Genomic DNA, 27,845 nt, shown 5'->3' with positions numbered 1-27,845 from the left:
AAAAGCACAAACAGGAAGCAGGGCTGGTTAGCTAGCCTCCTAGGCAGAGGCATTGGATACCCTTTTGTAGAGCCATTGCTTTAATTTTTCATTAAAATTTGCTTTTCGAGGAATTATCTTGTGAAACAAGAGTGTAAAAGCTCACTAAGGCTGTTCTAACGAGCTGTTTCCACAGTTACTCTAGTATACAACATTTTCTAGGGAATGTTTTACCCTTTTAAAGGGTACAAAAGGAGATCCCAGCGCAAGGCCGTCCGTGGTCACACCTGTACCAGAAACACCAGCTAGGGGGAAATATATAAAAAAGTTGGTCCGCAACAACGTTGCTTGAATACCCTCGGGGTCTAACATTTGACAAAGTGTTTGTTTTAATCCGCGGCATGCAAAATGCAAACAAAAATATACAAAATAAAGAGAATAAAAGTAGCAAAACGGAAAGAGAAACAGGGATTATGGTATGTACCTATGTACTCGTATATTTACATACTTAACTTTTCTTTTATTGATTGATCTATGACCTTGCTTGACCTCGTTCTGCATTAATCCCTGAATCATTGTCAACACACACACACACACACAACTTTGCCCTTAGCTAAGCCCCAAAAAGTTCTGCCATAAATGGGAAGGAAAAAAAACTAAATTTAATGCCAGCTTCCGTTTGTCTCTTTGGCTGAGCAGGTTGTTGGGTGGCGGGGAGGTGTGTTTGGATTGGAAATCTAGTTAACAACCGGTACACGTGTGGCCGAAAAGAGTTTCTGCTGCCCTACTTAGGGTGTAGCCCATTAATGCCCCTTAATACACTTAACCCGGACTTGACTTGACTCTGGGCCACGTGGCCCAAACAAAACTTCTGGCATAACAATTGCTGCATGAATTTGCGGGTAACCCTGCCTCCAGCTGGCTTCATCCATCCAGGAAGTGGACCACACACAAACGCTACAGAACTGTTAGGTGTAACTAAGAATGTGGTAGTAAAAAGTTTTTATAGTCCCAACCGCAACGAAGCCAAGGGTCTCTGAGCTCTTCTGTGGGTCGGTTGGGTTAATGGATGCAGATTGCATTGGCCAACGGGATAGGAGTGGAAACTGGGCCAGAAGAGGGGAAAGTGTGTGTTTGATTGGATGCTGCAGCTAATTGAAGCCTCCGCTGCTGCTAAGTAGTTATTCAGCTCTATTGAAGTAGACAACAACTTGTACAGGCAGGTGTCAGTTGTGATGGCTCTTCTTGGGTAATTCTTAAACTTGTTCCTCCAGAAACTATTTCCTGCGACAGCGCCTCTCCAAGGGTCCCAATAAGATAGTTCTATCCGCCAGTGACTTTGTCTTCCCAGTGGATTCGCGAAGGGTAAGTAGAACCATGACGAGTCGAGCAGAGATTACCAATCTCTCTTGCCTTTTCAGGTGGATGAAGGCATTGAGGCCATGCTCTGCTGTTGGCTGCAGCAGCTCCAGGAGTTCGGTGGCCCCGAGGTGGACAAGCCCGATCTGCTGAAGGGTTCTATTGGATCGCTTAAGAATCTAGGATTTGTGATACCCGGAGCAGCAGCCTCCACGGGTGGCGTGGGTAGTTCCACCACGACCACGGTAAATGGAAAGCGAGGCTCATCCGCAGCGGGCAGCCTGGCCAGGCACAATCCCGCACACCTGGACATGAGAGCGCGCTATAACGGGGATCTGGTGCAGCTCAAGGAGATTAATATGAATGGCTCCGCAGAGCTGCGCTCCAAGGCCATGGATCTGCTGGTTATGGCTCATGGACTGAGGCACGAGAACATCAATCCGCTGATTGGTTGGCTCTCTGATCCTAATCGCACGGCAATGGTGTTTGACTATTGCTCTCGGGGATCCCTGCAGGATGTGCTCATCATGGATGAGATCAAGCTGGACTGGTCCTTCCGCCTCAGCCTGCTCACGGATCTAGTCAGAGGCATGCGTTACCTGCACACCTCTCCGCTGCGCGTTCACGGAGCTCTCACCTCTCGCAATTGTGTGGTGGATGCCCGTTGGGTGCTTAAAATCACCGACTATGGACTGAATTCCTTCTACGAGGCTCAGGGCCTGCCACTGATGCCACGCAGCGCCAAGGAACTGCTCTGGACAGCCCCCGAGCTGCTGCGCCTCATGAAGACCCATCAGCAGCAGCACCTGCATCATCACCAGCACCACGGACGCATCCAGTTCGGCACGCAGCTCGGGGATGTCTACTCCTTTGGCATCATCATGCAGGAGGTTGTGGTGCGCGGAGAGCCCTACTGCATGCTCTCCCTCTCGCCGGAGGATATTATTACAAAGATTAAAAAGCCACCGCCACTGATACGTCCCTCCGTTTCGAAGGGTGCTGCACCGCCGGAGGCCATCAATATCATGCGTCAGTGCTGGGCCGAACAGCCAGATATGCGACCAGATTTTAATTCGTAAGTGGCATTACCCTTCGACCTTATTCTATTATTTAAGTACTCTTTTTTTTGCAGCGTTTATGAGCGCTTCAAGATGCTAAATCATGGTCGAAAGGTGAACTTTGTGGATACAATGTTCCAAATGCTGGAGAAATACTCGAATAATCTGGAGGAGCTGATACGAGAGCGCACCGATCAATTGGATATTGAAAGAAAGAAGACTGAACAGCTGCTGAATCGCATGTTGCCAAGGTGGGTTCTCATCTCCATATAGATCGATATATATCCACAATTTCCACTCGTTTTCAATGCCTAGTTCTGTGGCTGAGAAACTCAAAATGGGCTTGGGCGTTGATCCTGAAGAGTTCTCCGATGTTACCATATACTTTAGCGATATTGTTGGTTTTACAACAATTGCCGCACACTGCAGCCCAGTGCAGGTTGTGGACTTGCTAAACGATCTCTACACGATCTTTGATGCCACCATCAATGCGTATAATGTGTACAAGGTGCGTGACATCCCAAATCAATTATACGTATCTCTCCGGAAATGATATATCTCTGCCTCTCAGGTGGAGACCATTGGCGATGCCTATATGGTGGTGAGTGGCCTGCCTGTCAAGATACCCGATCATGCTGAACAGATAGCCACCATGGCCTTGGATCTGCTGCATCAGAGCGGTCGCTTCAATGTCAAGCATCTGCCTGGTGTGCCGCTCCAGCTGCGCATTGGTCTGCACACTGGTCCCTGCTGCGCCGGCGTGGTGGGTCTGACCATGCCACGCTACTGTCTCTTCGGCGATACAGTCAACACAGCCTCCAGAATGGAATCTACAGGTATTTCGACTTGTACTTGACTTGGTTTACATTCCTTATTCCTTGTCTCCCCTCAAAGGTTCCTCTTGGCGCATACACATGTCACAAGAGACACGCGATCGGCTGGAGGCGCGTGGTGGCTATGCCATAGAGCCTCGAGGACTCATCGATATCAAAGGCAAGGGCATGATGAACACATTCTGGCTGCTGGGCAGGAAGGGTTTTGATAAGCCACTGCCAGCACCACCGCCAATTGGGTGAGTATAAAACAATGGCAAAATCTTCCCTAAACCTTTATCTTTAACTCTTCTCAAAACTATACCCTGCTTACCCCAGGGAGTCGCATGGGTAGGTCATTAATTGTTGAAAACCCTCTTCAATAAGTTCTTTAATTACAAATTCAACTGCTTCCCCCAAAGCTTGGATGAATCGCTTATAAGGAACTCCATCACGTTGAAAGCGCAGGCGAATAAATCCCGCACGAGCACGAATCCTTCATCTTCGCAGAGCTCCTCGCTGGCTGGGGAATCGGTGGAAGTGAAAGTGGAGATTACGCCGCCAGCCAATTCGGATATGGCCTCCGTGGGACATCTGCCCAACTCGTACTCGCTGGACTCCAATTCCACCAACACGATCAGCCCGAATGCCACACTCTGTCCGGAGTTTCCCGGCAAGGCGACGCCCAGCAGCACGAGTCCACAGTCCCGTAAGCTGTCCGAACTAACGCCGGACAATCTATTGAATCCGAACAGCTTCAATCGGCTGCCCAACTCCACAGGCGGCTCCAGCTCGCGGCTGTACAAGAAGATCGAGGAGATGATGGACCTCAGCTCGCCCTACAACCACTACAAGTGTCTCAGTCCCAGTGAGAGCAATCTGACCCAGTTCTACGATGGCAAGTATCTGTACGGCAATGCGGGGGCCTGTCACGGCGTAGGGGCAGGCGTGGCCAGTGGGCCGGGCAGCGGTGGTGGCGGCTCGATGGGCGGCAGTACGTCGAAATTTGATAGCAAACCCGGCTCCAGTCGCCTGCTGCGTCGCCAGTTCAGTCTCGATCGGGATGACCAGCAGGCGAAGGGAGAACAACAGCATCATCAGCACTCTCTGCAGGCCACCAACTACGCGGCCTTGGTGAGTGCTAGCAAGAGCTCGATGCTGGATATTCCCCTCATCCATGAAACGCAGTCGCGCAGCCCCAAGGGCACACTGACGCGGGCCCACAAACAGAACTCGTCGTCGATCACCCAGGATCTGGAGAAGATCGAGGAGATTCCGCTGTCGCCCGCATCGTCGCAGCATCACAGCAGTCTCGACAGCAATCTCAACCGTAGTCCGCCCTCAACACTGGAGGCGCAGTCACCGCCGCTGCCGCCCCTGGCCCTGAGTCCGCCCCTCCTGTCGGCCCCCACATCGCCGGCGCCATCCCGCACCCTCAATGGCATCTATGCCCATAGTCCCACTAATAACAACAACAATGGTAGCCCCAATACTGCCCCAGAGCTGACCCTAAACGTGGAGCAGCTCTTGAGCAGATAGGGCACAATCTAAGGCCCATAAACCAAGCTTTAGGCCCACAAGTAGGCCAAAAACATAAACCCGATTTGAGTGTACGGTGAGTCGAATGAATCTGAGTGTGAATACGAAAGAGAGAGTGTGAATGCAAATGAGTTTGTGGCGCGTGTTGTGATGTGGAAAGCAAAGTACCTCGGATGCATGCAAAATTTGGTTGCAGCTGCAAAATGAAAGTACAATTTAGTTGAGGATTATTAATACCCCCCATCACTGTCCATTGTTCCATAGAATGAATCTCGATCTCTTCCTCAATGAGTTTGCCGAAATCTAAACCAAAATCTGAATATAATCAAATGCATCTGAAACTACTACTGACTGTCTCTCGTAATCAAAATAAAACACACACAAAAATATAACTATTATGTATATGTATATCTGATCTGATCTGAACTTTCGGGCTGTTTCTTTGTTCCACTTGCATGGGTTTTCAATTACAGCAACTAAACATAGAATATACAATAAACATACAGATATTATATACACACATGATGTTCCTTTTTCGAGAATTAAAAAAAAATTGAAATCAGTCACAGAATATTTAGTATATAGCGGACATACTCCATACATTATATAGTATATATATATACGATTATCCTATAAGTATTGAGCGTACGTGAATTTAGTTTTCTAAAGACAATCGTTGTTACTTTTAAAATGAAATATAGAAAGTCTAAACAATACTGTAGAATGGATAAGAACCGAAAAGATTCGTTTGTCGTCTCACTGTCTAATGATATACAGATATAATAATAATAATATATAGTATATTTTTTAACCGCTCCTTAGTGTAATCGGATTGTAAACTACTCGTACTCTCATCATCCAGTGCATGCGTGTGTATCTATCCCGCATTGAGGAAATCAACCTTAAATATCAGTTCTAATGCAACATAGATCTCTAGCAGAAATTGGAGTGGAATATAAATCAAAACTAACCCACACACAGACACACACAACTTTTATAACTAACCCCCAGAAAAGGCTAGCATAAGTATAATTAAGTGTAAAATCCATCTAAATGATCATAATTATTATTTCCCCTATTGCATTTGGTTGCATCTCAAAAATATTATGCTCAAATTTGTGACAATTACGATGTCAATTATACCGAAAAAGCACGAAACATTATAGCCAGCTGGAAAATCAGAAGAGCCATCTAATATGCACACAACTCTGTATTGGTATCATTATTTTCCCATGTGTCGTTCATTTTGTGTTAATTAAGACCACACTTTTGTGGCTGTCAATTTGTTTGTTCAGGTTTTCATTTATTTTATTTGATATTTCAATTTCATTCACTTCTCTCTCGCATTAATCAGCACACTGGCATACAGGCATACAAATAAATAAATGCATAAATTTATTTTAAAATCCTCTACGATGTTATTAATTTAAATGTCACTGAGAAACTACAAAAACCCCACTGAACATCGAATGAAAATACTCGTAAACCAAATGGACAGGCCAGGCCAGGCCGTTCAAGTGCGGGATGATACGAGTATTCTCTTTGCCCTCTTGAATGGACTCGGGCGGATTAGTTGTTTTCATGGTTTTCATTTACTTTTTGTTTGTTGTCTGTATTGTGGCAGCGACATTGCGGCGTATTTAAATATGTAAAGGATTTCCCTGCTGTTTTTTTAACCTACACAGATTTTTGTGTGATTTTTGTTGCTCTAATTTAATTTGAGTATAAATCAAATTACCATCTTACAGCGGAATAATTTCAAATTATTATACAGACTGAATGAATACACTTTTAGATTATCGGGAGAACATATCTAAATGAATTACAACCTTAAATCGAACGTATTCCTTAACTGAAGAGAATTCCCCAATGTTCTCCCAGGATACATTTTCTTTGTTTTTTTTTTTATTATTTATTGGAAGTGTTTTTTTCTCTTTCAAAAATGTTCGTTTCGTTTTGTGTATTTTGGATTGTGTGTATGCGTGTGGTGTGTGTGTGTGTGTGGATCGGCAGCTGCTTAGGGTGTAGCTGTTTTTCCCTCGTCTTCCATGTAGTATCTAAGCAAATGCTATTCCTCCTCTTCCTTTTCCTTGCGATGGGACTTTTTCTTGTCCCCACGGCTGGACGATGAGCCAGAGGTCGCTCCCGAACTGCTGCCAGCACCCGTTTTACTGCTGCGTTCGCTGCGCTCCTTTTCGCGGGATTTGGACTTGCGGCGACTGGACTTGTCGCGCGAGCGGGAACGTACACGGGAGCTCTCCTTTTTTTCTTCTTTCTCCTTGTCTTTGTCTTTGTCCTTGTCCTTCTCCTTGTCCTTCTCCTTGTCTTTGTCCTTGGTATCTTTCTCCTTCTCCTTCTCCTTGTCCTTGTCCCGAGATCGCTCCTTGTCGCGATGACGATCGCGTTCCTTCACATCGCGCTCCTTGCGCTTCTCATCCTTCAGCATGTGCAGATAGTCCTCAAAGTATTCCTCCCGATAGGACGAGTCCAAAGCACGATACCTGGGATCCGCTTCGAACTTCTTCTTGATGTCATACCAGCGCGAATGCCTCTCGATGTCGTGTCGTTCCCGCAGCATCTCGATGAAGTCCTTGCGCAGCTGCAAGATACAAAGAACAATCTCTTTAGACAATCAGCAGGATGGATGAAGGATGGATGTGACCTACCGCATCCTTCTTGATCTGTTTGTCCTTTTCCCGTCGCCGTCGTTCACGCTCATCGTCGTAGCCACCGCGATCTGAGGAGGAGGCAGAGGATGAGGAGGCCAAATTGCTGATATTTCCATTGTTGTTACCGCCCATGGGCATACGCTGTGGCGGCGCCATGCCCATTCTCATCCCAGGCGGCGGTCCATTGCCAGGACCCATCATCATTCCATGCGGTGGACCCATATCTACAATAAAACATCAAGGCATAAGTAATCGGGGCAGGGATCAGGGACCCGCATTCAGAACTCACTCATGTTTGGAGGCATTCGCATATTGGGCGGCATCATGCCGCGTAGCTGCGGAGGTGGGCCGCCCATCTGCGGAGGCGGCACATTCATTTGGGGCGGCATGCCGGGCGGCGGCTGATGGATGTGAGCGTGGCCGGGCGTCAGTTCTTTGATGCCGGTGGGCACCCAGCCGGGATTGTCGTTGCCCCATTGCGATTCCTGAGTGGGCTCGTAGCCATAGTCGAAGGGCTCTGGCTCGTGGAAGAAGGGTTCATCGGAGGCTCCGGGCGGTGGGAAATTGGGCGCCATGGGTCCCAGGCCGCCACGCGAATACTCCCGACACTCGGCGGTCATCACCTGGATGGCATTCTCCTTGACACCGCCCCCCGTGGTGGAAATGGGTCGCGGCGGTCGCTGCATCATGCCCATGCCCGGACGTGGCTGGTGCTGCATCATGTTGGGTGGCGGCATGCCCGGCGGCGGCATCTGCATGCCCCCATCGTTCATGCCCATCATGGGCGGCATGTTGTGCATCCCCGGGGGACCCATGTTCATGCCACCGTCATTCAGGATCCCAATCGGAGCGTTCTGACTCACATTCTGGGTGAGACTGGCCAGGCCGACGCCGCTTTCTGCCACGCGGAAGCGCTTCTGTCGCTCGCAGTAGGCACGCCACGTCTCCTCGTTAAAGCCGTAGTTAAAGTAGTCCGTGATGTCCGCGCCCGGCTTCCGCCACGGCTTCTCCTCCAGCGAATCGATGCTGAACTCGTGCACGGCCACTCCATTGATGGTGCCGGCACCCTCAAAGTCCTCGATACTGAACTTTCCGGCCTGACCAGCCGGCTTGGCCTTGTCGGCGGCCGTGCCACCGGCCAAGAGGTTGGGGCGCTGTTTGATGTTGAATGTGCTCGGCGCCTGCTTGATGTCGCCAATCACCACATTGATATCGTCATCCGAGTCATCGTCATCGTCCTCGTCGGAGCCAGAACCATTGCGCTCCTTCCTGGCCGGAGCCTCGTCCATTTCCTCGTCTTCGTCCTGGTCCGGCGGCGTTCTCGTCTCCTCCCTGTCTTCGTCTCGCCCTCTCGCATGGTGGTCGGTGGTGTCCGGCAGCGCCTCTTCGTCCTCCTCCATCTCCTCTGCGGGATCATCGAATTCGCTGTACTCGGGCACCTCCTCCTTGGTGAAGCCGGGCAGCAGGGAGGGTGCACTGGAGCCCGGCTTGTCGCCAGCCACCACGGCGGCCAGGGCCTGAGCCTCGTGTTCGGCCGCCAGCGCATCGTCGCCGTTGCCAATCTCGTTTGTGGTGGAGTCCGGATTCGAGGTGCCGTACAGCCAGCTATCCTCGTTCGCATCATCAGCCATACTTTTGTTTGTTATTTCGATGGTTTCTTGTTAAAATTCCATGCGAAAAACCAAAATTTTCACTTAAAACAAAATTGAAGCCGATCAACACGATATATATCACATACAATGCGATACATGTTTCCCACCTCTATGGCAGCACATAAACAAAACCACATCGCAACTGTCTGGCAACATCGCATATGAGCGATAACGATACTTTCAGTGTTACCGCCTATATCCAAAAGACAAATACCATAAATGAAGCTACATTTTTAGGCGCCAGTTTTTGAAATATATTTATAATGTTTTTAATATATCCCTGACTACTGTTCGAAACATGCAGGACAAAGCACAATCGAAACGGCGTAGACAGAGCTGTCGCAGCCCCAGTAGCAGCTGTCCAAAGCGCAAATAGTTCGACTGATGCAGAGTGTAACGCGCGAGAGACATTAAAGCGCCATTCGAGTGGGTCGCCAGGATAATGGCATAGTCCGCACTCAGAGCTAGTTCTGGAAGGGACAGGGAATGTTGTATACATTTCATCCAATCACTGGAGCAGTGCTTACCTTTCCTGCACAGTATAAGCGTCTCTAGGAAGTTCAATTCCAAGACATCGGCTCTGAGCTGTTGGGCCTCGTAGATAAGTCGTTTCAGCTGGTCATCGCCACAGGCATCGATCATGGCACTAATGTCCAGCGACCAGTGCGAGGCTCGCAGTATGAAGATTTCGCTCCACACCACCTGGAGGATGGCATCCTGTTGCGGCCGCTCCAGGCTGCTGAATTGCTCATTTGCCATCGCCTGTCGCAGGCAGGTGACCAGAATCTGGGCAAGGATCTGAAAGTGCAACGCCTGAGCACCGTTTCCAGAGGCAGCCCCCACCGTTTGTGGCGTGGTTCTGCGGCTGTACCTGTAGACAGCCGTCGACTGTTGGGTTCTCGGCCCGCGCTCATCCTGAACGGCCGCCACATTCATGCCCACCGCCAGACAACGCTGGAAGCGGCAAAAGGGACACCAATTCCTGCGCGCCTTGTCCACGATGCAGTTTCCTTTGATGGCAATGCAGGCGTAGCTGTTGCCCTTCCTCACGCTGCGCTTGAAGAAGCAGGAGCATCCGTCGCAGCAGGAGACGCCGTAGTGCTTACCCGAGCTCTGATCGCCACACACTTCACAGGAGCTGAACATCGACATGGTGCGCCGTCTGGTATCCAACTGACATGGAACATCCTCGATATTGATGGCTTTATACCATCAGAGGAACTCCCCCAGAACCCAAAGAACATCGACATACCCCCACAAATGATATGCAAATCAAAGACGAGTGCATTGTGGTAGTATTTCAACATGATTTGAGGTTTTTTTTCGCTATTTACTCGACAGGGATAAGCCGTATGCCGAGTCGCGGAGGTGGAGGCGTGGGTGTGGGCGTGGCGTGTCAAAAGTGACAATCATTCCGCAGCGTGTTAACAATTTGTAAACAATTATTGTTTTGCTCTATGATTGGTCGCGCGTCGGCCACTCGAAATGTCCGAACAGAGGTCCTTTGTGCTGACATTTTGGGTAAACATTGAAGGGCGACATCCTTATGGGGGTGGGTGGCAATGGTGGGGTTGGGTTTCGGTTTTAACTGTTTGGTTGCTTTGCAAATAAACTTATTTTCAACGCTAATAACTTATTTATACGTTGACCATAAGCTTTTTCAATAAAGACTTAAATTAGTTATGAATTTCAGTGGAAATAACAAATTCAAATTCCAAAATGTTCAAACAATCGTTATAAGCACTTTTTGGTATATTTTTAAGCTTTGGTATTTTGTTGTTTCTATGGTATAACATAATAATACTTCAGACGAAAAAATTAGTGGTTGTTTGAAAGCGTTGAGAAATGGGAATTGGGTACATTTTAGAAAGTACATAGCATCTACATTAAGTAGAAAAAACATTGAGTAAATTAGATCTGGCTTAAATGGGTTAACTACAAGATTGCTCCTAAATATATTTAATAAAGGCGAAGGTGTATTTCGATATATTAAATAGGGTCACACGGTATATTTCTTCGATAAATCCGTGGTCACACTGTTGCTGCCGTCTTCTAATTTTTTTTATAAACAGCGGAAAATGTAAATAATATATATTAAAACAAAAAACAAAACATAGCGGCGGAAAAGCGCGCGCGTTGTTAACAATTCGCAACCGTTCCATTGGGTCTTATGCACTGATATTAGTGGAACATCAAATGGTTTTCTTGCTGCTACTTATGCTGCTCCCGTGTCGGATATTACACGACAACCAACGCTAAAGAAAACGGGAAAAACAATACCCACTGTGTGTGTGTGTGTGTGTGCAGTGAAGTGTTGTTGAGTGCTTAAGGAAAACTTCAAGAAATCCACGAAAAAAGAAGGCCTGCAGTGCTGGCAGCACAGCAGTGCACCGCAACGAAAGCGACAGATTGCAGGGTACACTTCGAGCGAAGCGGCATACAGGGTGTTACCGAAGACTTACCTGCAGTGAGTCCCCATTCCCATTTAGAGTGTCGTGTGAGGGTAGGGAAGGAGAGAGTGTTTCATTCATAAAAAAGAGTACATTGCAAGTCCAATTGGTCTGGCTTCTGACTCACACTGAAAGGAGGTTCCACAAGCACACATACGCACACATGTGCATTGATTTTTCCAACACATTCTGCCTCCCCCTCTATTCGACAACTTGTGTGTGCGTGTGCGGGATGGGATCTATGTTTTCTTTGAGATATGCTCCGGAAAATGCCATGGAAAGCACCGATTCAAGTGGTTTTCGTTTTAAGATTAACACATTGCTGTTTGTTCCAGTTTTACGTGCACACAAATATATTTCCCCATAACATTTGGCATTGTGTAAGGGGAAATTTGTGTGTGTGTGTTTAGTGTACTGGGTGTGAGGTGGGGTAAAAATGTCAACAAGCTGCTTGCATATACAGGGTGATTTCCCCTCATCCTCTTACTGCATTTCCCCCCGCATCGATGGGGCACGTGCAATGCGGCAAGCTAAACGTGACAAAGCACAGAAACAGCAAAACGAAATTTACATAAACTACAATTTGGTGTTGCAACTGTTTGGCATTTAACAGTTAGCCGCGTCCTAACGGGGCTTTATTTATGTATGTTCATATGTACGTATGGTGTTTGGGCCTATACATTCGTTTGTGTGTGTGTTTAGTCCAGGTAAAAACGGAACAACCAACTTATAACGGAGAACCGTACAGAGAGGGATGGGAGGAAACAGACAAGCAGAAAAATATAAAAGGCATAACATTTCCGCCTGGTGCTTTCTGCTTTCGGCTGGCGTCCAAAACCCAAAATAGACAACGACGCTACGCTCGTCGTCGCCGCCACAGTCGCAGTGCCTCCTCTCCATCGAGCGATTATGCGTGACAAATCCGCGATGTTCTAAGCGGTACTATATCGTTTATCCCCACTGTAGGACACCTCATGTTATCCATGGAGTATAACAAATTAAATCATACTGCAGTATTTCTTGCCGCTGTTAAACATCACTTTATCTTCCACCGCATAAACATTGTCGAGAAGTCCGTATATGTTTGTGGCTTCTTTCAGCACTTGGAGCCCAGCGCCACTCAATGCACTTGCAACACGCCATGCCCCATGTTGTTGTTGCTGCTGCTGCTGTTACTTCTGCTGTTTGCCATTGCAACATGCACCTATGCTTGCCCCACTTGAGAGGCAAGTCCACCCTGGCCCGGCAGCTCCCCTTCCCTCTCCCACCCCGCCATCCTTCCTCACCTCTGTCACTAATTTAAATGCCGCAAGTGTTGTCAAGCTTCCTGTGTGTTCGCGTGTGCTTGTGTGTGTATGTGTTTTGCTCATTAGGGAATAATTTTGCATTAGGCCCGGCCAGTAGAAAAATATAATAGAAAGAAAAAAGTTCAGAGACCGCAAAAGCCCGCTATACGTACAGTATATGTATATTGATTTTACATGAACTTCAATAAAAAAGAAACAAATTCGATACAACGAAAGATACACGGTTAACCCAATTCTGGGACGCCGCCCACACGCTCTTCGCCGCCGCCGTCGCTGGCGCTCCCCAGAGAAGTTTGTTTCTTGATCTAAAAACAACATTTACCTATAGACGCGAATCGGGAAATGGTCTCTTCGGGCATAAAGCCAACAAACCTACAAAAACACATACAAATTGTTAGTGTTTTCACACTCAGCACCTCCCTCCTCCCAAGAGACCTCATACATACATACATATGCTGTTTCCCTCTCTCTGAACTGACTGCATTGACTCTTAACGCCCTGACGTTGATAAATGAATCATAAAAGCTGCGCAGTCGACGTCGCCGTCACCGGCAAAAAAGGCAGACAGGCGCCTAGCGATTGACTCTCTCTCTGGCTCGCCCATCATATGTTTTGTCTGCGCTGCCGCCCACATTACATATTAATGGTGGTGGTGGTGCCCCGGGGTAGCAATGTTGTTACTGTAATTTCTGCTTTGTTTTCATACCCATTAAACAGGTAATCAAATTAGATAAAGGGTTTGTAACGCATTGAAGAAAGCACTATAAATCACTACATCAGCTATAAATTAGCACCGAGACATAATAATTCTAAACACCTGTATACACACCTGTATATACAGGTGGCGGACATATAAATAATAATTAATTAAGGGTATCAAAGAATCGGTGCCCTCTAGTCATATTCTCTTGTATCTTTTACTGTAATTCCGAATGCGTGAGCTGCATTGTTTTTGTTTCGTGAGCTAATCGAAGTCACTCTTGTTATCGCATAACGTTGTTGTTTTTGAGGGGGGGGGGGGGGGGTCGATCGCCAGCGTAGGCGAGAGAGAACGCACAGTGGGCTTCACTGAGATTTGAAGAAACTCAATGCAGGGCATATGGGAGGAAGCATTTGTTTGCTGCTTTTCGAACACTGTGCGTGGCGCTCTTTATGGTGGCTGCTACACCCACTCTCGCACCCTCTCTCCATGCATGAGTTGTTGTGTTTGTTGGCTCTCACTGGGTATATGATCGAGAGAGAGAGAGAGCGGGAGGAAAGCTGGCGGTGTTTCCTTGCCGGCTGTTCTAGTGGCAGTGACACTCAACACTGCGGTGACAGAGGAAGAGCGAGGGCCCCAATACCCCCAATAGAATATAGTCGGATTCAGTTCGTCGGACGACCCATATTGATAAATTGATTGTTCTTGTTCTTGTTCCTCCTGCAACACTTGGTGTGTGTGTGGGTGTTTTAACCATTTTAAACATTTTTATGTGTGTTTTTTCGCATGCCAAAATAAATGAGAGCAACAACACGAATTTGACGTGATCTTCAAGATTTTCACATAAAAAAATAATAAAGTGGGCAAAAATTGTATAATTTTGTGCAGAATTCTGTGAAATATATAAGCAAACAGCCAGACGTATGCTATATAGCTGCGTATAAGTAGTAGTATATCTATGAATGTACATATAAATGCTCTGATGTATGACAAATTTTAAGTTTTCGCAAAACTTTTATGACTCGGACGCGACTGCAACTGAAGCAAAAAAAAAAATTGATAAAACAACAATCAAAAGAGAAGATAAGCTTTTATAGATAAGAAAATGCTGGAAATCTGTGGGAACTCACCAAGAATGAAATCATTTCTTGTTGTCTTGAATAAAACAATCTCCTTTCGCTTTCTCCCTCCTTCCATTTTCAGCTGTTTTCGGGCATCAGAACAGCTGTTCATAAAGAAGCTGTAGAAGACGACGACGAGTAGGAGGAAGAAGACTCAGCGAAAAGAGAAGGAAGTGAGGAAAGGAAAGGAACCACCACCCACAGAAGGCATGTCCAGCGAAGAAGATAAACCACCGGCGCCGCCCGTACGCCTCACCAGCAATCGCGGTGGCGCTGGCATTGAGCGAGTACCCCTCATGGGCGGCGGTGGTGGTGGTGCCGGGGGCTGTGGTGATGCTCCGCCTGTTGATATGCGACCATTGCCCAAGGGTGAGTGTGTGCCATAGAAACTGTGATTAGTATGTGGCCACCAGTGGTACAATGTGCTTCTCTTTTTTCCCCACCAAAGAGCCCGACGATGGCGACCGCAAGAAGAAGACGCTGAAGAACAAGATCAAAGGCTCGAAACCCTCGCACACAGACTCCAAACCAAACATTTCGTATCCGACAAACTTTGAGCATACGGTGCATGTGGGTTTCGATGCCTTAACCGGAGAATTTACGGTGAGTTTAATGGCTTTTATTGGATCGGTTTACCTTGGGTACATATTTATTATTATTCCATGTGCCTCGCCGTAAATTTTCATTTTGCTAAAAATAGCTGAAGGAAATCTCATGTTTTCATTTGCTTTAAACCTACAATTTGATAAGCTTTTAATGAAAATAATTCAAAACGAAAGAGAACACTTTCACATGCTAACAAGAACTGATTGCGATTATTTTTACTAAAGGAGTTTTTAAAAATCGTTTCATATCCAATGAAATTTTTCATTAATTTTGCTTTGCCATTATATAAAATGTACTCTGCCATAAACATACTACATACCCTATACCCAATACATACATTATGTTGTTTATCGCCGATATGTGCTCTTTACCGACTTTCTATTATTCATTATTATTTCAAGCTGCCCATGAAAGTAAGTAAACTCCACGTCTAACGCAATGGAAATCTTGCTAGCTCTTCATTTAGTTTCTCTTCCCAACAAACCATTGACTGTGTTGTGTTCCTTTCTTTCGTCTAAATATCAAACCATTCCATTCGATGTTCCCTAGCATTCGATGTTTGTATCAAGATAGATCGGTGTCTCATTAATTTTCTTTTGTCTATTCTATTAAATTAATCATTCCATTCGATGTTTGTCGATCGGTGCCCATCATTAGTTCCCATTACACTTACACTACTCAACCAACACAGACAACATTATGGCTGCAATTTCGTAGTGAAAATGCTTTTAGTCGATGTACCCTTTCTATCGGAATGATTTGGCCCCAGCATTGATGTATCCAAATTGCCCCAAAATTAAGAATCCTTACCCCTACGCCTTCCATACATATATGCGCTCTCTCGTTCGCTTAGCTTTTACGTGGAATATCTCTTATATTGAAACAATTTGTGTGTTGCCTTTTACAGGGTATGCCGGAGGCATGGGCACGTCTGCTGATGAATTCGAACATCAGCAAGCAGGAGCAGAAGAATAATCCCCAGGCGGTTCTAGATGTGCTCAAGTGGTTTGACAACACCACCAAACAGAGGCCAAGTTCCAAATACATGACAAATGCCATAACGACGCATTCAGGTGAGGATTTCTTAAATTCCTAATCCGGTTACTCTATATACTTAATATGTAATCCTTTCTTGTTTCAGGCTCTTCCCTAAGTCGCGTGAGCAGCAGCAGTCCCAGCAGCACGCCCACGGACTCGGAACTGCATGGCTCCAACAGTGGCGGCAATCTGATTGGCGTGCAGCTGGGCAGCATGACACTGGGACCCAATGCCAACAACGTGGCCGTGGCAGGACAAATGCTGAGCAATCACTACCAACAGCAGCAGCAGCATATTATCCAACATCAGCATCAACAATTGCACCAGCATAGCCAGCATCAGCAACAGCAGCATCAACATCAGCAGCAGCATCACATTGGCATCAGTCAATCGCATTCTTATAATTTTGGCGGCCATACGGCCTCCTCATCCACATCGCAACATTCATCTGCCAATGAGGACGATATGCTCGGATCACCGCAGCAACTGGCGTCACACCAGCCGCCACCTCCTCCGGTGGCATCGCGACCCGAGCGCACGAAATCCATTTACACGCGACCCATTGAGGAACTGCAGCCAGCGCCCTCGCCCCTCATAATGCCAGCAGCCCCGGCCACAACGCCCACAACTCCACTGCAGAACCATAAGGTGATGACAGCACCATCCCCGCTGCATCACAATAATGTGACGACGACGCTGGACAAGAATAAGAACAATGCAAGTAAGTGTTGTGCCAGGACTGGCTGCTATCCTGCTTTTAGTTTTAGTTATAGTTTTGATCGAACCTTTAAAGGAGGCCAATTCGCCACCTGGCAGCAATTGTTGTTTGCGTTTTTTCTTTAGAGGATTGAGAAGTAAACCCAATTGCTGGCAGGCAGGGTGTTCACCCATCGGGATTTTGTCTTCTGTTTTGTTGTGTTAAAAACTAATTAACTATTTTTCTTCTAAATGAAGATTTAATATATGTTCTATTATTGTTATTTGTATCGCCTCTGTGTTCTGTTCTGTTTTTGAAAAAACACTACTGCTTCTAATTGCTGCTAAAAACAAAATACACTATTTAAAACCAACTGCGACAACAACCAAACAAACAAACAAACGAAACAGCGTCAGGGGGCAGCTCGACGTCAGCAACAGCATCAGCATCGGCAACAGCAGAAACAGAAGGCACTGATGCAACAACAACAACAACAAGTTCTACCATTTTGTCTGCTACTAATCCTAGTTGTACTACCAGTCCTACTACTACTTCTACTACTTCTACTACTACTACTACTACGATATTGCAAGAGCAGTTTGCAGCCGAGTCAGCAGCAGCAGCAACAGCAACAATAGCAACAAATGCACCAACGACTAATCACCATTCTTCTGCTTCCTCCTTTTCATCATTTCCATCATTCCACGACGATGATGCAACAACAACCACAACCAACAACGCCTTGCCATCGATCCATTGTCCAACGCCAACATCGATGCTATCCATATCTTCCGCTCGGAACTCGTCGGTGCTCCCCATGCCCATGCCACCGCCTCCTACCACCATAACACCTGCCTCACCCACTCCTGTCGCGGACGCCGTTGCCGACGATGCCACCTGCCTGCACACAGACCTGTACAACGATCCCTCAGTGGCGATTGGCAACAATCTGAATGCAACTGCAGTGGCAGCGGCAGGAGCTCCACCAGCGGCCGCTGGCAATCAAATTGCCGTGCCACAGGCAGCAGCGGCAGTCACTCCCAACACGCGGGCGGCCAATGCCAAAAAGAAGAAGATGTCCGACGAGGAAATTCTGGAGAAACTGCGCACCATCGTCTCGGTTGGAGATCCCAATCGCAAGTACACGAAAATGGAGAAGATCGGGCAGGGCGCCTCGGGCACTGTGTACACGGCCATCGAATCCTCGACGGGCATGGAGGTGGCCATCAAACAAATGAACCTCTCGCAGCAGCCGAAGAAGGAGCTTATCATCAATGAGATCCTCGTGATGCGAGAGAACAAGCATCCGAATGTGGTGAATTATTTGGACAGCTATTTGGTGTCCGAAGAGCTGTGGGTAGTGATGGAGTATCTGCCGGGTGGCTCGCTGACGGATGTCGTCACTGAGACCTGCATGGACGAGGGACAGATTGCGGCCGTCTGTCGGGAGGTGCTGCAGGCACTAGAGTTCCTGCACGCCAATCAAGTGATCCATCGCGACATAAAAAGTGATAATATATTGCTTGGCCTGGATGGTTCGGTCAAGTTGACTGATTTCGGTTTCTGTGCGCAAATTTCACCAGAGCAATCCAAACGCACAACGATGGTGGGCACGCCATACTGGATGGCGCCCGAGGTGGTCACACGAAAGCAGTATGGTCCCAAGGTATGGATTAAACTCTACTCAATCTATAACCTAAAAATTGTAATTGATTTCTTCTTTATGCAATAGGTTGACTTATGGTCTTTGGGTATCATGGCCATTGAAATGGTGGAGGGCGAACCGCCATATTTGAATGAGAATCCGCTGAAAGCCTTGTACCTCATTGCCACCAATGGCAAGCCAGAGATTAAAGAAAAAGACAAGCTGTCCGAAGCATTTCAAGATTTTCTCGATCAGTGTCTGGAAGTGGAAGTGGAGCGCAGAGCCAGTGCAATGGATTTGCTAAAGGTAAGACTATTAGAGTTTATAGAAGATTTCAAAACTATTCCTAATTTGAATCTCTTAATAGCATCCCTTCCTGAAGCTGGCACGTCCATTGGCCAGTTTAACGCCTTTGATTATGGCCGCCAAAGAGGCCACAAAGGGCAACTGATTGTCAACCAAGAAGAAAAAGCTTATTTAACCATTACTAATGAATTACTATTGCAAAAAGCAGCAAGAACTTCTTCAGCAACAGCAAGAACCACAATAGCAAGCAACAATAGCAACAATAATTACAAATCGCAAATGATTATGGATTATTAATGATTATGATGGATTAACGATTATGATTATTATGATTACTATTATTAATTATTTATATAAACGTATTATATACATACATACATACATATTATATTATATTATATTCTATTATATATTCTACTCGTAACAAACAAAACGCTAAGAGAAACTGCAACAGAGTAGAGGAAATGATGATGAAGAGGAGACAACACACGCGTAGTTCAATTTACACAACAATTTGGTTTTCAGAACAAAAACAGACCCGACTTTTGGCCACACACACACACCACACACCAACGAAAAACATGTTTCCCAAACAAAGATTTTGTTATATACCAAAACTTAAATTTACATTTGTATTTTGTATAGAGAAGCGAAAAATTAGCATCAAATCAAGCATTTTGAATGCTTTTGAAATTTGTACACTTGAAAAGAATCATTTAATCATTTAAGAAAAAAAAAACATTTACTTTATAGTTGTCCAGATTTACATTATAAAACATTACAATTGGTAACTTTTGCATTTAAAAAAACAAAACAAAATATATATTATACGATACGATATATGTACCATGTATAAAGCACTACTATTGATTTTTAAATTTATTTTCCCATTCAATTCCTACAAGAATGCGTAAGAGAGGAGAAGGAGGAACTGCTTTGAATTGATAACTAATCTAATGACTAGGAGTATTAATGCTGATTTTAGTTTAGTTACCTAAACTGCTTCATGTAATAAATATATATATATTTTTTATATATGATTTTAAGTGCATATGTTTTATTTGCTATTCTTTTTTGTTGTATGCTTTTTTTGGCTGAGATTTTTTGAATAGATCCCCCCCAATGACACCCTCTTCACTCTCCAGATTTTGTATGTCTGTAAATCAAAAACAAACGAGAAAAATCTAATTGTAATAGAATTTACTAATTATATTTAGAGATATATAGAATACACGACAAACACACACACACACACACCTGTATTTTTGAATTTACAAACAAATGCAATGTGGCTTGTTATAGAAACAACAACAACAAAAACACCAACAAAATCAAACCTGTAGCAATATTATGTAGAGAGAATGATATATATGAAGAATCGAAGAAAATCAACACACTAACATTGCATTGATAGTAGCAACTAAATATGCGAGTACGAGTATAACTAGAGAATAAGCAATTAGCATGTAAACTGAACCATAGAGACATAACCAGCACCCAAAACCCCCCAGACGATGACGGATAGAAAGGAAAACCAGTTACTTTGTGCCTAACCGAAACCGTAATAATGCATTAAATAAGAGCAAAACACTAAGTAAATAGTACATTACATACGAGTATATGTATGATAGAAACTAACAGATGATCTAGACGTACTATATAGTAAAGAAACAAATTATAGAATAGTCAGTCTAAACTAAAACACCAGGTAACAGCGATAGAGAGTGGAGTGTGTGAATGTGTAGGAGGTGTGTAAGGGGTGAGTATACATAAATGGGAAGGGTGTTTATTAATAATTGATTGGGGATCAGTGAGAGCTTATGATCATTCAGATTTAATTACTACAAATAGTTACTTTGGGTTCAGTAAGAATTAAATTTTTCATTCAGATACTTATGAATTGAAATTAAAATATAAATTTTAGCTTTGGGTCATTTACATTTCATTAGTACGGATCGTTTCCCTGACAGCGATCTTTATCGCTCAATTTCCAACTTCCAAAATCATGCTAAGTTAGACATGAAGAACATTATGGGACATTAGGTCATAGATGATCATTCATTATTTATTTATTAGATGCGATATTTCGATCAGCAGATGCCCTACAAAATAGTGTGTGTATCGTCCCTCGTCCAAGTAGCAGACCATTTGGCTAGTGGAACATTCGTTAACAACCAAGAAACAAACCAAATGAAACATTATGATAAATGAGAGGAAAAAGAATTTTTTACAAAAACAGCGCATTATTTTCGCTATTAGTTCCTAAACAAAAAACAAAAACACAAAACTGTAGAAACTGGAAGATCTTTTCGATGGAGAGGAGAGTTGATTGAATGATAGAAGAGCCAAATGCAAAGATGCTGAAGGATGATGATAAAAAGGAAAACGAAGTCTGACGCCTGGCATTGGAAAACGAAATATGAAAATATATGCAACTAAAATTATGGAGATTATTGTATTGTATTTGTGTATTGTATAATTTATGGTATTCGTATTTACAGATTGGTAAAAAAAACTACAAAAACCGAACAGAACGAACGAATGTGTATGAAACAATAAATGGGTAGCAATGAACCGTGTAAGGAAACGATGAACGATGAACGATGCGATGAAAGAGAAATTAAATGGTGTATAAGAAGTACATTTAGAGATAGATTTATGAAATTGCAAACAAAAGATCGATATATATGTATGTATAGGTGACAAAAGCAAATCTTATATATTATTACATAAATGATCAATAAATATATATATATATATATACGAGTATATGATTGAAAATCTTGACAAGTGTCAGCAATTATTTGTTGTGTATGTGGTGTATTTTATTCATTGTAAATAATTAAAATATTAGAAGCTACACAGGACATAAAATAATTTAATTTATTAGATTAAATTGAATATAGTGTTTAGTGATTAGCGTTTAGGCGTTGTTTTTAGGGCGTTGGGGGTAAGGGGCTTATGGGCTTCGTCTGAGGGCCATAGTGCCACTATTTGTTGCGACGCGTCGATTCGGATGCTGTGGGTGGTGGCGGTGGTCCACGTTTGTTCAGCTCCTCCACGAAACCCAACACAATGACGTTCCTCTCCTCCTCCAAGTGATCGAGCACCAAGTAGCTATAATGAAGGAGATATTAGAGCTGAAATTCAGAAAAGATTCTATGTTCCAACTTACCGCTTATCGTTCTTGAGTATATCTTGTATTTCCTTGAGATGATTGGCATTTTCCTTGATGAGATCGCTGCTCTTGTGGGTTATGAACTTGCACTCCTGCAAGAGCTCACGCAGCGCCGTCTTCGCGTGCAGCGTTTTGTCCTTGATGTAATCCCTAAACTCACGCTCTCCCTTCTCCGAATTGTATTTGAGATATCGCGGATCTTCTTTAACCATTTTCTTGATCTCCTTCCAAGTGCTCGTCAGCTGTAGGGTGCCAATCTCGTCGAGCATTTCGCGGAATCTCTCGCGTTTCTTCTTCATCAGATTGTCAATGTGTACATTGAAGATTCTACAGAAAAGAAAACTAAGTATGGAATTGATTGATTGGTTTCGTTGCCTACCTCTCGCGATCATCCCGATCAAGTGGCTCGATCAGCTCCCATCGATGATCCTTGCGCAGCTGTCGCTTCACCTCCTTCCAGGTGAAGTCTGCAGTCCGCACGAGATCCGTCAGCAGGGCCGTAAAGTGTCCAATGCTCTCGTCCCGCTTGTGATGCTCACGCTCCTTGTCCCGATCACGCAGATGACCGGCCAGGGTTCGTTGCACCTCCTTTTCTCTTTCGCGAATACTCTGCTCAGCACGGAGCTTCTTTTCGCGTTCCTTTTGCTTCTGCTCGGCTTCGCTCACCCGCTGACGCGCCACTTCGCTGTCATCGCTTCCTGCACGCTCCTCGCGCTCCGAGTCGTCATGGTGTTCGCCCTCCTCCTGCAATAATATCAAAAATTCGTTTGGTAAAGGATCACTCAAATTTCTTAAAGAAAGAAACAACTTACGGGTGTGTCTCGTTTTTTGCTCTTCTCTGACTTGCTCTTTTCCTTCTCCTTGTCTTTGTCCTTGGAGGATTTACGCTCACGATCCTTGTCCTTGGAGCGACTACGGACACGATCCTTGCGACTCTTCTCCTTGTCCTTGTCCTTCTCCTTGTCCTTGCGATCAGATTTACGTTCCCGATGCCGCTCTCTCTCCCGCTGCTCCCGCTGCTCACGCTCCTTGCGCTTCTCCTCTTTCATTACGTGCAGATAATCCTCGAAGTACTCCTCCCGATACATCGAGTCCACTATCCTATACCGCGGATCCGACTCCAGCTTCTTCTTAATGTCATACCAACGCGTATGCCGCTCAATGTCGTGCCGCTCCCGCAGCATATCGAGAAAGTCCTTGCGTATCTAGAGAGTGTGTTTGTAAAAGGAGGAGAATGACATTTGACATGACAGCCATGCGGAAGAGAAAAGAAACAAAAAGCTCGAATTAGAGATCTGGCATTGATGCGAGTCTTCACTTAACCATCTATTGGCTTAAAAAACAAACTTAGCGCTTAAATTTCTAGTAATTTCTTATGGCTAACAAAACATAGTTACACGCTTCGGTTTGCCCTGCAAGAGAGGATGATTTTGGATTAGTTTTTCAAAGACGTAACTGAAAGAGAAGATCTTTGATTAGTTTTAGGCCCTAGCTGCGTGAAGAGAGAGAGCGAAGATCTACATGTAAAAGCAGGAAAGGACTTTCAGACCACAGAAAAGAGAAATGAAGTGTGTGAAAGTAATGTTTAGGGTGTAGGAAAAATACAAAAGAAAAATACAATCAAAAGGAAAGGCAAGGCAAGTGCATTTATGGTTACCAAGCAATAATCAGACCACGTTTGGCTAACTTCCGCTCCCTCTCTCTCTCTCTCTGTGTTTACGTGCTTAAAGCAGGGCCTTTGAATTTGTTTACATAAATAGACTTCAGGCCATGGCCGAAGCGTACAGTGTTTTATAGAGCTACAATAAATACATATAATAGTATACAATAAAGTTATATGTGAAGGTTAGAGGGGCGCCTGCAAGTGCAAAGATCTCCATGGACATGGGGACATCGGATCTCTTTGCGCTCCATTATGGGGCCACACAGAACTCTTGAGGCGGGGCGTGGGGATGGGTGTCTTTATTATTGTAAAACATAAACGGAAAATATTGGGTTAATTAAATTACGTATTATTCATACTGTTTGCTCAGCGCGCCGAAGACACCCTGCAAGCTGTGGCTCTCCTCCGTTCGCTCCTTGCTGCTGCAGCTCCTCCTTCCTCCAATTACCTCCTGAAGGGTTCTTCTTTCACTCTCCCTCTCTCTCTCTCTCTCTCTATGTACCAACATGATCTCATCATGTTGTACATGTTTACAAAATGCCAATAACTCCAATGCCATTTATCCGTTTCTGCTCCATTTAATTATCCATTTTTATCACATCCTCACATCACATCCTACATTTTCGGGGCGACGTGGGGCATGGGGCGGGAAGTGGAAATCACACCAACAATTATTCACAATATTTTGTAGTATATTGGCAGAACCGAACCTTTCCATTGTTGTCCATATAAAATGTCTTTTTGTTTTCCAAATTTGTTTTTTTTTTACAGAAAAACAAATTTTTAAATGGAATTCTTTTGGTTTTGGTTTGATTGAGAAAACTCACCACACAGTTTGCAAGCGTGGTGTGCGTGGTGTTCGATGGTGCGATGACGACGCAGACGATAAAGATGTTGTAGAAGATTGTTGTTGTTGCTGTCGATTTGTGTGGTTTTTGTTGGTGTCTATTTGAGTGGTGGTTGTGGTGGTGGTGCATTTGTGCTGTAATCTGTAGCTAGTTGTAGTAGCTAGTGGCTAACAGTGGTAAACAGTGGCCACAGGCAATGCATTTTTGTGTGGACACAACGGAACACAACATGGTCGTCGTCGGTCAAAGGGCAAATGCAATGCGTTTCAGGGTTTCAGTATCAGTTTCAGTTTCAGATTTGGTTGGGTTCACACACGTTGTTTTATGTTTAAAAGTTAACAAAAAATCAATCATATTATGTAAATACGCTTTGCATACAGATTAATATTAAAATAGATAATGTATATAGAATATTTGGTTTGGTATATAATTGGCATAGATACATCGATTCATTTGCATACGTAAGAAAGTTGAACAGCATCGGATAACCTGCCATAAGCCTACCTGTTCTTTTTTTAGCTGCTTGTCTTCCTTCTCGCGTCGTCGCACCTCCACAATGTACTCGTTGAAGAGGCTCTCGCGCTCGCGCACCTTCTCAATGGCCCGATATCGCTCCTCCTTGGCATTCTTCTGGCTAAACTCTGAGAAGGAGGATCTGCGAAAATAGATGGGCAGTGAGCAAACCATTCAGTTAAGCCTTTAGTCGCTCAATACTTACTTGCCATGCAGCCTGGCCTCCTCCATTAGGCTACGGAAATCATCGCGCTTCTGTCGCATCTTGTTGCGTTTCTCTTTACGCTCCTCTTCGGCCCGATCCTTGACATACTTTTCAAATACCTGTTTGCGTTCCTTCGATGTGAGCAGCAGATACCGCGGATCAAAAACAATCTTGTGAAGCTCCTTCTCCCACGTACTGAACGCCGACACATCCTTCTCCCGCAGCATCTCCTTGAACTGAGTGACGCGCATCTCCAGGGGTATAAGGGCTCGCTCCTTGGCCGCCCTCTGCTCGGCCTCCAACGCAGCATCCTCGGCTCGCTTCGATTTTGTCACTAAAATGGAAGATCACAGATTAGTGGGCGAGACACAAATAGTAATTATAGTCGCTCAATACTTTTCTTACCCATCCGCACGCGCTTGGTGGGGACCTCCTCGACACTTGACTCGGATTCAGTGCCAATCTTTATGACCTCCTCGTCATCCTCCTCCTCTGGCTCGACGTGCTGCACATCTGGCTGCTGTGCCTGCGACAGAGCCAAGGCTGCGGCTGCCTCTTCTCTTGCCTCCTCGCTGGTATTCTGTTCTGCTGCTTCCGTGGACTTTTCCTCCTCTGTTTTGAGCTGCTCGGGCCTGTCGTTGACGGCCTTGTCCACATCCTCGCGGTTCATTAGATCCTCCGGACGATCCCACACCGAAGTACGCGTCGAGGGATTGTAGAAGAAGACACGAGCATCGCCCGTCCAGACCACACACCAGGGCGTACCCGCAATGGGGGTGCTTGTGACGGGACGCGACTTGTCCGTCTGCTTGGCCGTGGCCGCCGCTTGCTTCTTCTGCTCCTCCTCCTTTTTCCGCTTCTCTTCTGCGGCCTTCTTCGCCTCCTTCTCTAAGGCGGCTGCCTGCGATGCCTTGGCGCTCTCGGTGTTCGCTTTCATTGCGGCGGCAGCTGCTGCGTAGGCCATTTGCGGATCAAATCCCGGTGGCGCTGTGCCCGGAGGCATGTGCATCATCGGATTGGGCAGCAAATGGGGTGGAATTCCGCCTGGAGGACCCACTGCTGGAGCCACACCAGAGTGTGCAGCCATGCGGGCCGCCTCCATGTCCCTAAGAGCCTGCGGCTTCTCCCATACGCTCTCCCCGCGGGCAGCGTGATAATAATACGGTCTGCCATCCGGAGCACGGTGCTCTGACCATTCTGCTGCACGGGCAATCACCGCCGGATCTATGACGCCTGGCTTGATGATCAGCGTCTTGGCGGGCTTATCCTGGCCACCGGGCGGTGCGTGCATGTGCTGCTGTTGTTGTTGCTGCTGCTGCTGCCATGGTGGTACACCCACGCCCCAGGGTCCACCGGGAGCAGCACCCCCCGGAAAACCAAAAGCTGGCGGGGGCATGCAGAAGGGTGGTTGGCCAAAGCCAGGAGGCGGCTGCATCCCGGGTGGCTGAAACATGGGCGGCGGCTGTTGACGCACATTGGGCGGAGGCTGCGACAAAAGCGGACCGGATGCATTCGGTGGGGGTTGGCTCATCAGATGAGGCGGTGGCTGGGATGTCAGATGCGGCACTGCTGACATCTCAGAGCCCATCGATGGCTCACCAGTTTTCAGTTCCGACTTAATGGCCGCATTGGGCGGCCTCTTGGCCATCTCCTCGACTTCGGTTTGGGTCATTATCTTGACAGCGGGCCCATCCGGACGTGTCCAGGTGGTTTCCCGCGTCACTGCATGGTAATAGTAGGAGCGTCCATCCTCCGCCTTGGTCTCCACCCAAATCTCTGGTGTGGCAGCAGCTACACCATTGGCTCCCGGGGGAGGCAGCTGTTGGTGATGTGTCGGCGGTTGTTGTTGTTGCTGTTGCTGCTGGAGCGCTTGCTGCTGCAGCGTCTGCTGCTGGGCCGAGTGTTCGCCGATGGGGCGCCCACTAAATGCATTAAAAGGTTTACTCCTTGAATAAGACCATAATTAGTATGCTTATATATCGCCATCGGGTGGAATAGTCGGCATCAGATACTCACCAAGTAACTTCGGTCGGTTTTTCCTTCGCTATAGCAACGCCGTTCGGCCCCTCTTGACTGATACTGCCACTGCCATTGCCGTTGATATTTAACGCGACTGCTGGCGGAGATTGATTCGCCTCCTGAAAGTTGACCGGCGAGCTGGCCCGATCACTGTCCATGCTCTCGTCTAAACTCGTTTCCATTGCACACAAATTACTCGCTTTGCACTTTTTTCGCTTTGCATTTAAAATTTTTCACACTTTTTTCTGCACATTTCTGCCGCTAGGGCTGTAAATACAAGCAGGTGTGCTTTCGATACGTCAAAAATCGATTGGTGCACACCGACAGTGCTGGAAAGCGGCTACGTGCCTAGAGATGAGTGCGATCCGTTGGTCTAAATATCTGAACTTAGCTAATATTAGCAAAAAGACTTAAATTGATAATCAAAGAAAAATCATACTGTGCTATATTATCAAAAACGCATAGGCATAATCTATGGTTA

The 27,845-nt window shown here is 45.8% G+C and overlaps 5 protein-coding genes across 13 annotated transcripts in view; 2 read left to right on the top strand and 3 right to left on the bottom strand.

The window, feature by feature from the left end:
* Positions 1-6,251, top strand: part of LOC117586021 — a 52,634-nt gene extending 46,383 nt beyond the window's left edge. The window contains exons 7-15 of one of the 3 annotated variants that reach the window (XM_034275856.1): positions 1,254-1,344; positions 1,401-2,413; positions 2,471-2,647; positions 2,712-2,904; positions 2,968-3,232; positions 3,291-3,468; positions 3,548-3,559; positions 3,631-3,917; positions 3,990-6,251. In XM_034275856.1, coding sequence (XP_034131747.1) covers positions 1,254-1,344; positions 1,401-2,413; positions 2,471-2,647; positions 2,712-2,904; positions 2,968-3,232; positions 3,291-3,468; positions 3,548-3,559; positions 3,631-3,917; positions 3,990-4,747 — 2,974 coding nt within the window. In that variant the 3' untranslated portion in view covers positions 4,748-6,251. Of the gene's footprint in view, positions 1-1,253; positions 1,345-1,400; positions 2,414-2,470; positions 2,648-2,711; positions 2,905-2,967; positions 3,233-3,290; positions 3,469-3,547; positions 3,560-3,630 lie in introns of all 3 variants that reach the window. The other 2 variants (XM_034275854.1, XM_034275855.1) reach the window with 2 other exon arrangements.
* Positions 6,252-6,729: 478 nt separating this feature from the next.
* On the bottom strand, positions 6,730-9,167 carry LOC117586022 (pre-mRNA 3'-end-processing factor FIP1). The gene is made up of 3 exons (XM_034275857.1): positions 7,706-9,167; positions 7,414-7,640; positions 6,730-7,346 (listed from the first exon to the last, which is right to left on the bottom strand). Exons 1-3 carry the CDS (start codon positions 9,045-9,047, stop codon positions 6,816-6,818), a joined length of 2,100 nt encoding a protein of 699 aa, XP_034131748.1. The 5' UTR covers positions 9,048-9,167; the 3' UTR covers positions 6,730-6,815.
* A 159-nt stretch (positions 9,168-9,326) lies between these two features.
* On the bottom strand, positions 9,327-10,220 carry LOC117586328 (nuclear receptor subfamily 2 group E member 1). The gene is made up of 2 exons (XM_034276319.1): positions 9,596-10,220; positions 9,327-9,538 (listed from the first exon to the last, which is right to left on the bottom strand). Exons 1-2 carry the CDS (start codon positions 10,218-10,220, stop codon positions 9,327-9,329), a joined length of 837 nt encoding a protein of 278 aa, XP_034132210.1.
* An 862-nt stretch (positions 10,221-11,082) lies between these two features.
* Positions 11,083-19,255, top strand: LOC117586070 (serine/threonine-protein kinase PAK 1). Of its 3 annotated transcripts, none has more exons than XM_034275920.1 (8): positions 11,083-11,148; positions 14,729-15,015; positions 15,095-15,249; positions 16,160-16,325; positions 16,394-17,011; positions 17,899-18,653; positions 18,720-18,938; positions 19,000-19,255. In XM_034275920.1, the coding sequence occupies exons 2-8, from the start codon at positions 14,856-14,858 to the stop codon at positions 19,081-19,083; spliced, it is 2,157 nt and encodes a 718-aa protein (XP_034131811.1). In that variant the 5' UTR covers positions 11,083-11,148; positions 14,729-14,855; the 3' UTR covers positions 19,084-19,255. The 3 variants fall into 3 exon arrangements, with proteins under 3 accessions (XP_034131811.1, XP_034131809.1, XP_034131810.1); XM_034275918.1 differs by lacking the exon at positions 11,083-11,148 and adding an exon at positions 11,189-11,535; XM_034275919.1 differs by lacking the exon at positions 11,083-11,148 and adding an exon at positions 14,136-14,257.
* Positions 19,256-21,738: 2,483 nt separating this feature from the next.
* On the bottom strand, positions 21,739-27,660 carry LOC117585884 (transcription elongation regulator 1). 5 transcript variants are annotated; one of them, XM_034275635.1, is made up of 8 exons: positions 27,362-27,654; positions 25,742-27,291; positions 25,346-25,679; positions 25,132-25,282; positions 22,929-23,321; positions 22,496-22,860; positions 22,114-22,443; positions 21,739-22,055 (listed from the first exon to the last, which is right to left on the bottom strand). In XM_034275635.1, exons 1-8 carry the CDS (start codon positions 27,544-27,546, stop codon positions 21,929-21,931), a joined length of 3,435 nt encoding a protein of 1,144 aa, XP_034131526.1. In that variant the 5' UTR covers positions 27,547-27,654; the 3' UTR covers positions 21,739-21,928. The 5 variants fall into 5 exon arrangements, with proteins under 5 accessions (XP_034131526.1, XP_034131527.1, XP_034131529.1 ...); XM_034275636.1 differs by having other exon boundaries at positions 25,751-27,291; XM_034275638.1 differs by lacking the exons at positions 21,739-22,055; positions 22,114-22,443; positions 22,496-22,860; positions 22,929-23,321 and adding exons at positions 24,140-24,516; positions 24,607-24,794 and having other exon boundaries at positions 27,362-27,659.
* Positions 27,661-27,845: the final 185 nt, after the last annotated feature.

The sequence above is a fragment of the Drosophila guanche genome, unplaced genomic scaffold, assembly GCF_900245975.1.
Source record: "Drosophila guanche unplaced genomic scaffold, DGUA_6, whole genome shotgun sequence".
NCBI lineage: Eukaryota > Metazoa > Arthropoda > Insecta > Diptera > Drosophilidae > Drosophila > Drosophila guanche.
Note: the sequence above shows the minus strand (reverse complement) of the source record. Positions and strands in the feature narration are given on the sequence as shown.